Raw genomic sequence first — 11,776 nt, forward strand, 5'->3', positions numbered from 1 at the left:
ATCCTTTAGGAGGTAGGAGCGGCCCCCCCACCGTGTCAGCTTAGGGGCATCAGACACCTGGAAAACCACTGCCAGGGGGAAACAGATCAGGCCCGGCAGCCCCCAGCCCTCCCCAGCACCACCTCTGCCCTCTCGCTCCTCTCCACCATCCATCAGGAGGTGGGAGCACCCCAATGAGTTGGTTTGGGGCACCATCTGACATCCACAGAACCACTGCTGTCATCAACCAGAGTTTTCCAGGCTCCACACTAATTTATTTACCAATAAACTGACAATTATAGCACAGTTGTCCATGTGCTGTTGTCGTGTCATTACCTGACCCACTACCAGACCTTGCATGTCACTTGGCATTGGCAGACAGCGATAAGACGAGTGGGAATGGCTTTCAACTCCAAGAGTGGAAACTGAGGTAGGTGGGTAGAGGAAATTCCTCCCCCAGAGGCACTGTCTCCATTCCTTGTTATTCTAACTAACTAGATCATTCCTTTTCCCACCTACAAACTAAATTTAACTATCCCCCTTCAGCCCCCCTTTATTCTAAATTCCAACAGAGCCTCTGCTTCTTGCTTCACTGTTCAGCAGCATTATTAAAACAAACACCAGCGGAACCACCACCGTACTCAGATCAAATGATGCTATTAGAGGAGATGGGTAATGAAGTGATGAAGAGGAAGAGGCCTACAAGATAACGCCCTTAAAGAGAAAGCAAAACTTGCAGAAATCAACAGTGCATAAAGAAGAAAAGGGGGAATTGTGGGAATCAAACGTTGTTTCTGCATTTAGAATAAGAATATTTTATTTCAAGGTCTCATGATATCAGTGAAGCGATTTGTAGTTATTAGGTAGAAGTCATGGGTACAAAGACTGCAGCTCCTGTCTGTCCAGCTGTCTGAAATAGAACTACTGATTTTTGGTGCTGGACAAATAAGACCTGAATAGTAAAGGATCCAAAGAGGAGAAGTTCAAATAATTCACAATAGACCTGTATAAACCAGCAACAGTGTATGTTCTAATGGTTTGTTGTCAAAAATATACAAGTGGTGACATACCTAAGGATGTGCCTGAAGAGATATCGGGAAGGACTGGAACCCTCCGAGCTCTTTGTTTAACAAAAGCCTATGGGACAGAATGGAAGAAGCTTTGAAGGGAATCAACATATCAGGACGATAAGAGTACCGAGATATCTTGGAAACAAAAGCAGCAGGATGGCGACTGACCAGCGCAACGTGAACTAACACATTTCAGAACGTAATTATGTAATGAACAAATGCAAACCTCGGGTAAAACTGTAACCTGGAATAGCCAACCAAAGGGGAAAGGGGAGGGGAAAGCAGATGGGAGACAAGGTATAAAAGCTGTCACATCGTGTCTGTAGGTTCGCTTCTGCTATCAGGGCGCCCGCCATTGCAATCGCGAATAAAAACTGCTTTGATCAGAGATACCGTCCTGAACAAAAATCATGGAGGATATTTCCAACAATACGATGCTGGCTGAAAAGGGGTGTGTGTGTGTGTGTGTAATGTTGGGGACCCACTGTTGCACCTCCATCCCCAATAGCTCATCTCCCAATGGCTCAATAACTGGGGCACTGCGGGGGCTTACTACCCTTTTGCCAATGAATTGGCAGATCATTCAGGGATACCTCTATCACTGGATGGTTGGACTCTTGGCTTGGTAAATGGAAAGGGATGATTATATCCATATTTATTTACTTGATTACAGTAGCAGGAGCCCTGGTGGCCATAGGGTGCTGTATTGTCCCATGTGTAAGGGGGACTGAGATTAATTGAGGCAGCATTATTAAAACAAACACCATCTTTAATGGAGCACCTCCCCACCCCCTAAGGGCCCCCCCTCTTAAAGGGCTCCCCACCCCTTAAAGGAGATCCCCCCCGAACCCAAAGACCCCCCATTAAAGGAGACCCCCCCTCTTAAAAGAGACCCCACCCCTTAAAGGAGCCCCCTCACCTTTAAAGGGCCCCCGCCCCTTAAGGGAGATCAAACGATGATATTAGAGGAGGTGGGTAATGAAGTGATGAAGAGGAAGGCTTCTATAAGACAACGCCTGAAAGAGAAAGCAAAACTTGTAGAAATCAACAGTGTAATCATGTGAATGATTACATGTAATCGTGTTACACGTGGAAATCGTGTTGTCAACCAGGGAAACTAAGAAGCTGCCGGCACTGCAAACTACACATTGCCGGGGAATATAAGCTGCTAGAAAATAACCAAAGAATAACAGAAAAGGCTGCTGACTTTCTTCCCAACAACAGCCCAGAGCCCAGCAAAAACCTGAGCAGATAACCGAGAATGGCAGCAATGTATACGAGAGATAAGAATCGTATCAATGCAGAACCGATCCTTTGTTCAAATCGAGACCCAGGCGGAATATAGACTCCCCTCAGCGCCGTTTTGCTGGTGGGTGAGAGGAATGAAAGGAACGCCAGGACAGCAAGGGAGGGATGCGTGACAACAAGGGTGTGCGAATGTCCCCACCGAAGGAAGCAAAGAGAGCCGGCAGAAAGCGATGCTTCATTAGCGTCACTAAACACAGCCCCCATCGCTCCCCCGGGTGCGGATGTGCCATGAGAACGAGCTGTGAAACTGCCTGGCAGCCGGCTCGGGACGTGCTCGCTGTGGCAATTCCTGCCTTCCTGAGCCTGTGCGGAAGAGGCGAGAGCCTGGCTGGAAGGCATCCGGGCAGCCCCGCGGTGGCAGGAGGTGCACCAAGGCCGTCCTGCGGCCAGCTCCGGGCTGAGGGCGCTCGGCATCCTCTGCTCTCCGCGACTCCGAGGAGCCTGGCTACCTGCACCAGAACTGGGAGCAGCCTGCTCCGCACCCAAGGTAGGTGCCCTTCGTGGCTCGTGCAGAGCAGCGCACGCTTCCTGCCCCCTGCCAGCAGCGCCGGGAGAGCAGCGGGGAGCGGCAGCGGACGGGGCGGAACCCGCACTGCCGTACCCCAGGCGGGACCCTGGTCCCCGCTCCAGCTCCCACTCAGCGCAGCAGGTTTGCTGGCCCGGACGAGCTGCAACCAGGGGAGCAGTTTATGCAGCCCAGGCTGAGCTCCGAGTGGCACGGGAACGGGCTCGGAGCTGGGACGGTGAGGAAGGGAGCAGAGGAGGTCAGCGTGCTCTGCTGCCCGGTTGGATCTCTGTAACACAGCGCAGCTGGGGCTGCAGTTCTTCCTCTGGGCCACGGGAGACGCGAGACGGCCTCGCTCTGCAGCTCTGCACGCGTGGCTTGATGCAAGCTTTAAACTCCACGATGCCTCCTTTGGAGTGTCTTCATGCGAAGCCTAAAAGGAGAGAATTTGCCCTCCCCCTGCTCCTCCTCCCCGGCAGTCCCCAGCTTCCCTGCGGGCAACATGTGCCTCTAGCGAGCGTTGCCTTTTGTTTGCTGAGCGCTTGCCTGATGGCTCAGCCGGGGTTGTGCAAACCCCTCGCAAGGCTTTTGTTCAGGCTGTCCCGGCAGCTGCAGATGCCTTGAGCGCACAGCTGCGGGCCCTGAGCACGTTCAGCATCTGCAGCAGCTCCGGCACTGGGCTCTGGAACGAACAGGCGATGAGAAGCTGGCAGCCTGCGGGCTGAGTGGAGCACGCGTTGAGAGCACGGCCGAGCAGCAGCAGGTGAGTAAAGCACAGCCCAGGCTGCCTTCTGCAAAGGGCACGCGCTGCTGAGAGCGTCCCCTGGCAGTGAGCGCAGTCTGCGTGCTCAGCTGGAGAGAGAGGGAGGAATGTATTTATTGATACCATGCAGGAATCACGGAGTGCTCTAACAGCGGCTTAACAAGGCTGTTGTAACCACGTGGCTGTTTACTGCCTTAATTGTTCTGTTTAGCACTGCTACTATTCGATAAGTTGCCTTATGGTTCAGATGTTTTGTTGATTTATTTACGTGTTTAAGTAAGCCGTCCTATTGATTTGAGAAGTGTGTGCCATCCAGCTGACTCCTCGCCGTTTTCTTACCCGAGGAATGTGAGTCATCATCACTTTTATTTTAGGTAACATCAGCAGGAGGTGGTTTAGAGAACGCCATCAGTCGCCTTCACAAAGTATTTTCCCAACCCTTTTTTGAGGGCTGGGTTGATTTCATCAAGCCCAAGGCTGCTTCCATTCCTGAGAGGATATACAGACATCTGCCAGAGGATTGAATCCATTTGCCACCAGGTGTTCCCCTCACTGATCTGTAGAGGCAGCTGCCATCTGCGCTGAGGCTCGCTGTGTTTGTGTGTTGGGGGCTGCATTCACGGTGCTCTGCCATGAACCAGGTGCTGTTCTGCACCTCCTGCTGGATGGTTGGATGGCCGTACCGTTTTCTAACAGTATTTCTGCTGCTCTTTCCTGGGTAGCCGTCCCCTTTAGGAGTGCTTGCAGGCAATCCAAAGATCCCCCAGTTGGCACAGGCTGTCCTTGTTGTATGTCCTCAACTTCCTTCACCACTCAGACCTCCAATCAAACTCCCCTTTCCCATTCCTCGTCTATCACTGTTCAGTTTCCTTAGCTGCAGCTAAGGTAGAAAATAAGCCGTCATTCTGCTGCCTCTGTTTGCCTTAACAGTACAGAGGCAGTGCCGTTAATTAGTGCTATTAGTGCAATTTCACATCTGTTTGGAGCCAAACCATAGAGGTGGAGGATGTGTGTCCTAAAGGATTGTAGGCGACTCCGGCACAACTTCACCGCGTTGCGCAGCAGAAATATTGTGGATTATCAGTCGCTTTTGATTCTGGGAGGACCGGTGCAGTTCTCCTTTGCTTCATATGTCACTTCCAAACCTGACACAATGCTGATAACCCCTTTCCCCTTTTGTGTCCTTTTACTGCTCCCTGTGACCTCTGCTTGCTGCTCAACTACAGCAGTTGCCACGAGAACATTCACAGAAGAATTTGGGATGCGCTTCATGTCTCTTGTCATCGGTTTGTTTCCCTTCTTGCTACCCTGCAGACTTTGCCCGTTGGTCACAGGTGGATCCAAACGCAGCATAACTCTCCTAAGGGAGAAGCAGGACGATATTTGTTGATATAATACGGATATGGTGTAGAGATTTAACGGTGACTCAACAGGATCGGAGGTGGCTGGATACACTTGGTTATTTACTGCATGGAGGGTAGGGTTACACACACACCTACTGGAGGCCCTCCCATTGAGTCACGAGGCTCAGAGTAGTTCCCCTTCCTTTCTCATGGCTTCAGACCACAGAGGTAAGGAGCTAGGATGTGGCTGGATCCTCTCCTAGTCCCAAGCCTGGTCAAGGCTTTGTGTGGAAGGAATCATACGTGCACGGTCCCTCTAAGACAGAACCTTAGAGAACACATGAAAGCTCCAAAGTAACCACGGGTGTCTTATGGAAGATCTGCACTGAGAAGGAGTCTTGATGTCAAGCTGCAAGGGATCTCAGTGCAGGTGTGAGCTGCGGAGACAGCCCTGCTGGAGGGCAGGTCCTGCAGAGCTGGAGGGGCACTTGGGCTGCTCCCCGTTTTGGGGTACGATGACTGCCTGCTTGCCGTGCTTTGTCTTAAGTCCCCGGCTCAGTCTCAGCTGTTGAACCAAGTGTCAGCTACCAGTTGTTTCAGCCTCCCAGTTTGAGACAGCTTTGTGACGGTTCATCTCTTTGAGCCAGACTGTTTCCAGTGCTGCAGCTCATTGTCTTCCTCTGCAAGGCCAGGCAGTGCCCTGCAGAAGGGCTGAGCTGGGACTGGGACTGCTGCATTCCCTCACAGCTCCCCTGCCATTTCTCTTCTCCCTGCAGGCTCCAGTTCAACTTCTGCCTTCCAGCCGTGATCATCCCAGCCTGCAGGAGAGCAGCAAATGGCCGCAGCACATCCAGCTGAGGTAGGGGGTGAGGAAGCAGGCCGGAGAGGCCAAGGGGCCAGGGATGTGAATGAAGGGGAAGAGGGAGGTGCCCTCAGCCAGCGTATGTGTGTGCTGGGGACAGAGATGCAGCTGGGATGGGAGGTTGTGTCCTGTGCGAGCTGCTTGCCTGGGCCTTGGCTGTTCCCAGCAAGGAGCCTCTTTGCTTGCAGGAGCCCGTGAGCTTTGCGGAGGTGGCCGTGTATTTCAGCAGGGAGGAGTGGGCGCTGCTGGACCCTGCGCAGCGAGCGCTCTACCGGGACGTGATGCTGGAGACGTACCAGTGCGTGGCCTCGCTGGGTGAGAGCTTGGCTGCCTTTCCTCCTCGTTAGGGCACCTTTGGCTGTGCAGAATGAGCCTCTGCAAGCCGGGCCTTGAATAATCGCCATGCAGCTACATATTGACTAACACCACAGTGCCAGCAGGAAAGGAGATACTGAGAAGCGTGAGTTTCAGAAGGGATTAGTATGCACGGCACTCTGATCAAAGCCGCAGAGTCAGTGCTGGCAAGCAGGCATCAGCCAGGGGGAGAAAACCAGCCCCTGTGTTGTGTGTTGCATGGTGCCACCAGCTCCAGCTCACAGATGACTCCCTGGTTACTGCTATGGAACTGAGGATTTTCCATGCAATTGCCATCAACATTTTGATGCCTGGACCAGTGGTAGATTGTAAGAAAATAAATAAGCTGTTGTCAAGTTAATTTGAAAGAACAAATATCCCTTCACAATGTTCAGAGATGTCAAAGCATTCTTTGCTCCAAGGGAAGCTGTAGGCGCGGTGTCATTCAGGCCCAAACGGTGGTTTCTCCCTGGGGAGGGACACAGAGTGGAGCTGTTGAACAGGCACTGTGCCAGCATGAGGTTAATGCTCTCTTGTTCCCTGTTTCTCTCTCCCTGAAGCTCCACTTCCAGCCCCCAAACCCGTGTTGATCTCCCTGCTTGAAGCAGGGGAAGAGCCCTGGATCCCAGATGTGCGTAGCCCTGAGGCCGTGCCAGGAGACCTCATCCCAGGTGAGGTGGTGGAGGGAAGGGGAACGCTGGGGCTGTAAGAGCCTTCTCTGCCTGTGTCTTATTTTGGGCACCGTGTGCTATTGCTGCATTTCCTCTGCCATCCAGCAGCCGATGGGATCAAAAATACAAAGGAGGTGCTGCAGAGAAGTCGCGTAGCAGAAATACAGCAGGGTCGCATCTCTGTGGAAGAAATCAGAAGGGATGCCCAGGAAGGCCTGCAGCAAGGTCAGGGTGAGCACATCAAGAAACCCCTGGGAATGACATTGAGGAACACAGTGGACTTCAGCGTAGGTCCAAAGCAGCCTGAGGAAACCAGGAGCGAGGATGCGTGCCGGATGAAAAAGCAGAATCCGTGCGCTGAGTGTGAGAAAAGCTTTAAAATGGATTCCAGCATCACTAACCAGCAGTGCACGCACTCAGCAAAGAGGCAATACGAGATCTTTGATTCTGCAGAGAGCAAGAAATGGAGCCTCCGGCCCACTGGGCAGCAGTGCATGTACACAGGAGAGAGAGCCTTCGAGTGCTCTGATTGTGGAAAGAAATTCATGGACAGTGGGAGCCTCGCTTCCCACCAGCGTATCCACAGCAGAGAGAGACTGTACGAGTGCCCTGAGTGTGGGAAGAGCTTGAAAGATAGTTCTAAACTCAAAAGACACCAACGTGTCCACACAGGAGAGCGACCATATAAGTGCCTTGAGTGTGGGAAGAGCTTCAAAAACAGTTCCAGCCTCACCATCCACCATCGCGTCCACACAGGAGAGAGACCATTTGAGTGCACTGAGTGTGGGAAGAGCTACAAAAGCAGCTCTGAATTGAAGTCACACCAGCGCGTCCACACAGGAGTGAAACCATATCAGTGCTCTGAGTGTGAGAAGAGCTTCAAAAGCGGTTCTGATTTGAAGCACCACCAGCGCATCCATACAGGAGAGAAACCCTTTCAGTGTCCGGAGTGTGGGAAGAGCTTCAAAAACAGTTCCAGCCTCACCATCCACCATCGCGTCCACACAGGAGAGAAACCATTTAAGTGCACTGAGTGTGGGAAGAGCTTCAAAAGCAGCTCTGAATTGAAGCCGCACCAGCGCGTCCACACAGGAGTGAAACCATATCAGTGCTCTGAGTGTGAGAAGAGCTTCAAAAGCAGCTCTGAATTGAAGTTGCACCAGCGCGTCCATACAGTAGAGAAACCCTTTCAGTGTCCTGAGTGTGGGAAGAGCTTCAAAGGCATCTCTGATTTGAAGCGCCACCAGCGCATCCATACAGGAGAGAAACCCTTTCAGTGTCCTGAGTGTGGGAAGAGCTTCAAAAGGAGGTGGGAATTGAAGCTGCACCAGCGCGTCCACACAGGAGAGCGACCCTATAAGTGTCCTGCGTGTGAGAAGAGCTTCAAAAGCAGCTATGAATTGAAATTGCACCAGAATGTCCACTCAGGAGACAGACCCTTTCAATGTCCCGAGTGTGGGAAGAGCTTCAAAAGGAGGCGGGTACTGAAGATGCACAAGCAGATCCACACAGGAGAGAGACCATGTAAGCGTACCGAGTGTGGGAAGAACTGCAGGAGCGGGGGGACCCTCACAAAACTCCAGCAGTTCCACGCAGGAGAGAGACCCTGCAAGTGCTCCGACTGTGGGAAGAGCTTCAAATGCAGAACCCACCTCACCATTCACCAGCGCATCCACACAGGAGAGAAACCATTTAAGTGCACTGAGTGTGGGAAGAGCTTCAAAAGCACCTATGAACTGAAGATGCACCAGCGCGTCCACACAGGAGTGAAACCATATCAGTGCTCTGAGTGTGAGAAGAGCTTCAAAGGCATTTCTGATTTGAAGCGCCACCAGTGGGTCCATATAGCAGAGAAACCATATAAGTGTCCTGAGTGTGGGAAGAGCTTCAAAAGGCGATGTGAACTGAAGATGCACCAACGCATCCACACAGGAGAGCGACCCTATAAGTGTCCTGAATGTGGGAAGAGCTTCAAAAGGAATTCTGTTTTGAAGCACCACCAGCTCATCCACACAGGAGAGAGGCCATATAAGTGTCCTGAGTGTGGGAAGGGCTTTAAAAGGCGTTCTGAGCTGACGCTGCATCAGAGCATCCACACGAAAAAGAGACCCTATGAGTGTCCAGAGTGTGGGAAGAGCTTCAAAAGCGGTTCTGATTTGAAGCGCCACCAGCGCATCCATACAGGAGAGAAACCCTTTCAGTGTCCTGAGTGTGGGAAGAGCTTCAAAAGGAGATGGGAATTGAAGCTGCACCAGCGTATGCACAAAGGAGAGAGACCATAGCTTCTGTCTGGTGGAACATTTTGGCCAGGCCTGCATGCAGGGAGATGCCTGGGAAGTTGTCTTTTCTCTCCCTCAGAGAATCCCATCTGCTGCGGTATCAGAATGTCTGTAGCAGTGAGTTCACATGGCAGGAAGCCTTGAGTGTGAGAAGGGCTTTGTGCCGAGCAGAGAGCTCCTCTGCACTCCCAGAAGACCTTCATGCAGAGCTCAGTCCTCATTAAACATTGCAGTCCACAGGACAGGTAGCTCCTGGGAGTACGTCTCCTGCAGGAAGACTTTCTCTCAGGGCTGGTGCCTCATTTCTCATGGGAAAACCCCCAGCAGAGGGACCCTCAGGATGCTGGAGAGCCCAGGGATGCGGGAGACCAATGCTTCTCCCCACTCAGGAATAGTTTGCAAAGGAGACGGCATCACCGACACCCTCTGTAGAAGGGACTTAACCCAGGAGCTTCAGCTGGCCTTTCCTTGCTGCCCAAAGCAGTTCTCTCACCGTGCCAGCTTTCCACTTCTGCTCTTCCCAGCAGCCACTTTTTGATGCCATTTCCTAATGGAGAAGCGGTTGTGCAGGGCTGTGCTGTGTGTCTGTGTGCACGTGTTGCTCTCAGTCATTTCTGAGTGCACTGATGAGGCTGAGAGAAGGGTCATCAGAGCAGTAACGTGGCTCTTGGAGGTTTTCTGAGTGGAAAGGGAAGGGGGTGAATAAAGTAGCTGAGCTGTTCTGGAGCTTTCTGTAGTCTTGTTTTTGCTCTTAAAATAAATGTCAGCGTGTGGAATGAGGAGAGGGAAAGGTGCAAGCAGGGTTTGGTTTTGGTGCCCTCTCCAGCCCACTGCTTGCTTCTGGAGAAGGCATTTCTTCCACACAACCCTATCATCCTCCCTAGCTGTGCTACACATCGGTTTTACTGCTCTTCCTTTAATCGGTTGCTCAGAGCAGCTGTCCGGTTCAACCAACACAAGTGTCCACCCAGCAGACGACGGTGCCCTCTGTGTCCCACGTGAGCTCTGCATGGAGCTTACGGTCGGCAGTGATGTGGTTGAGAGTCTCTGGGCATGGATTAAGGGACAAGGGAAGTAAAGAGGGAGCCTACTATAAGCCACCCAGTGAGGAGGATGATACCAATTAATTATTCTTTAAGGAACTAAGGAATGTGTCTGGAACAGCATCACTTGCCCTAGGCACTGTAGTCCATTGGTCACTTGTTAAGAGGCATCTTGTAAGAGTACAGGTAAGTACAATGTGTTGCAAGTCAAGCAGTGGGGCAGAAGTCCAGCTCCTCTGAGCAGAGAATTTTGTCCCAGTTTGCAAGTAGAGCAAGAAAGAAGAACTTTGTGATTACTACCCTTTTGTCTTGCTCCAATTTATAGGAGAGAGGCAAGGTTCTTTGATATATGGATACCCGGCGTGAGATTAAGAAAGAACGGTTCCAATGTTGGTCTGACCAGTTCATTACAAGTCCTGGCCGTTTAGGGAGATGGGAAAGGGAAGGAAGGAAATATGGGGCAGGGAGTCTGTAGAGAGCAAAAGAGAGAGTCACCACCGTGGGCCAATAGAGGTACACAGCCAGGAAGCTCCACAGCAAGCCGGCCTCAGGGGGTTCTTCCAAGAGGATTTCCCCTCGGTGATTTCTCCGCCAAGGCTGTCTTTGGGAGTTTGTCTGCAAAGACCCCAGTTTAGGGACGGCCTTTTATCCCCCATTGCTGTGGGTTTTCTTCTTTTCTCTCAGCTTAGTGTGACATTCCTGGCCCAACAGATGTGCCAGCAGGGAGTGTTGCCTCTGTTGTCCTGCACAAGCATTGTCGCCTTTTGCAGTGCTCTGCTCCATCAAGCAGCACCCCTGAAAAAGGCTGCTTGTCCCGCTTCTGCTTATCTGTGCATTGACAAGCAGAGGCACTGCGGCACTGTGACAGCCACCATTCACCCCCCTAGGTAATTCAGTCAGACTCTTATCACTAGAACGGCCTCACCAAGCAAGATTGGAGACCACAAAGAAAAACGGGTTTGTCTTTCGCACCACCCGGTGGCTCAAAGGATGATTGAAATTGATGCACAAATGGCCGCTCAGGTGGTGAGGGAAGAAGAAAGAAAAACAAAAGGTAAGCATAAGGGAAAAGGGATGGGTGGCAAGGGGGAGTTAAATGTTCATCAGTTGAAGCTATAAAGTACACGGAGGATTTATGTTGAATAAAACACGGGATGACACAAAGTACAAATGTCTGAGTTACAACAGCACACAACACCGACTTGTCAGACAGCAGCCCGTGGTTCTGCAGGAGTGGTGACAAAATATTACAGAGCAAACAAAGGGTAGGGAACGATCCAGTGAGGGTTGATTTTACATTCCTTTTTCGGGGTGTCCTTTGCCTTCCAAGAATATTTGCTATGGGATTTCATTAAGGTTAGGGAAGCTGGCCTCAGGGGAGCTGAGTCAGTTGACACAGGCTGGCCAGAGAGAGAAGTGTTTCTCTGGCTTATCAGCAACTGGATGGGGACTCACAGGGGCAACTGGCAAGAGTGAGGCCTTGGGACAGAAGGTGTTGAATCGAGGATCTTCTCCTTTTGTTGTGAGCTTTCTAATACCTCCACCCCTCATTGCCATCCACCCACCTCCCGCTCATCTGGGGGAGGGGGCGAAGGCATC

The 11,776-nt window shown here is 51.7% G+C and overlaps 1 protein-coding gene across 4 annotated transcripts; it reads left to right on the forward strand.

Moving 5' to 3' along the window:
- The first annotated feature begins 2,411 nt into the window (after window positions 1-2,411).
- LOC140265301 (uncharacterized) lies at window positions 2,412-9,859 on the forward strand. Of its 4 annotated transcripts, none has more exons than XM_072361217.1 (5): window positions 2,412-2,844; window positions 5,745-5,827; window positions 6,019-6,145; window positions 6,745-6,855; window positions 6,964-9,859. In XM_072361217.1, the coding sequence occupies exons 2-5, from the start codon at window positions 5,804-5,806 to the stop codon at window positions 9,135-9,137; spliced, it is 2,436 nt and encodes an 811-aa protein (XP_072217318.1). In that variant the 5' UTR covers window positions 2,412-2,844; window positions 5,745-5,803; the 3' UTR covers window positions 9,138-9,859. The 4 variants fall into 4 exon arrangements, with proteins under 4 accessions (XP_072217318.1, XP_072217316.1, XP_072217315.1 ...); XM_072361215.1 differs by having other exon boundaries at window positions 6,961-9,844; XM_072361214.1 differs by lacking the exon at window positions 2,412-2,844 and adding an exon at window positions 3,387-3,625 and having other exon boundaries at window positions 6,961-9,844.
- The last annotated feature ends 1,917 nt before the right edge of the window (window positions 9,860-11,776 follow it).

This window comes from Excalfactoria chinensis, unplaced genomic scaffold, assembly GCF_039878825.1.
Source record: "Excalfactoria chinensis isolate bCotChi1 unplaced genomic scaffold, bCotChi1.hap2 Scaffold_84, whole genome shotgun sequence".
Lineage (NCBI taxonomy): Eukaryota > Metazoa > Chordata > Aves > Galliformes > Phasianidae > Excalfactoria > Excalfactoria chinensis.

Excerpts from the sequence above, each read along its gene's own strand:
- LOC140265301 (XM_072361215.1), top strand. The coding sequence starts at position 5,804 with ATGGCCGCAGCACATCCAGCTGAG. Across the intron at positions 5,828-6,018 it reads CCGCAGCACATCCAGCTGAG|GAGCCCGTGAGCTTTGCGGA; the intron begins GTAGGGGGTGAG and ends CTTTGCTTGCAG. Across the intron at positions 6,146-6,744 it reads CCAGTGCGTGGCCTCGCTGG|CTCCACTTCCAGCCCCCAAA; the intron begins GTGAGAGCTTGG and ends CTCTCCCTGAAG.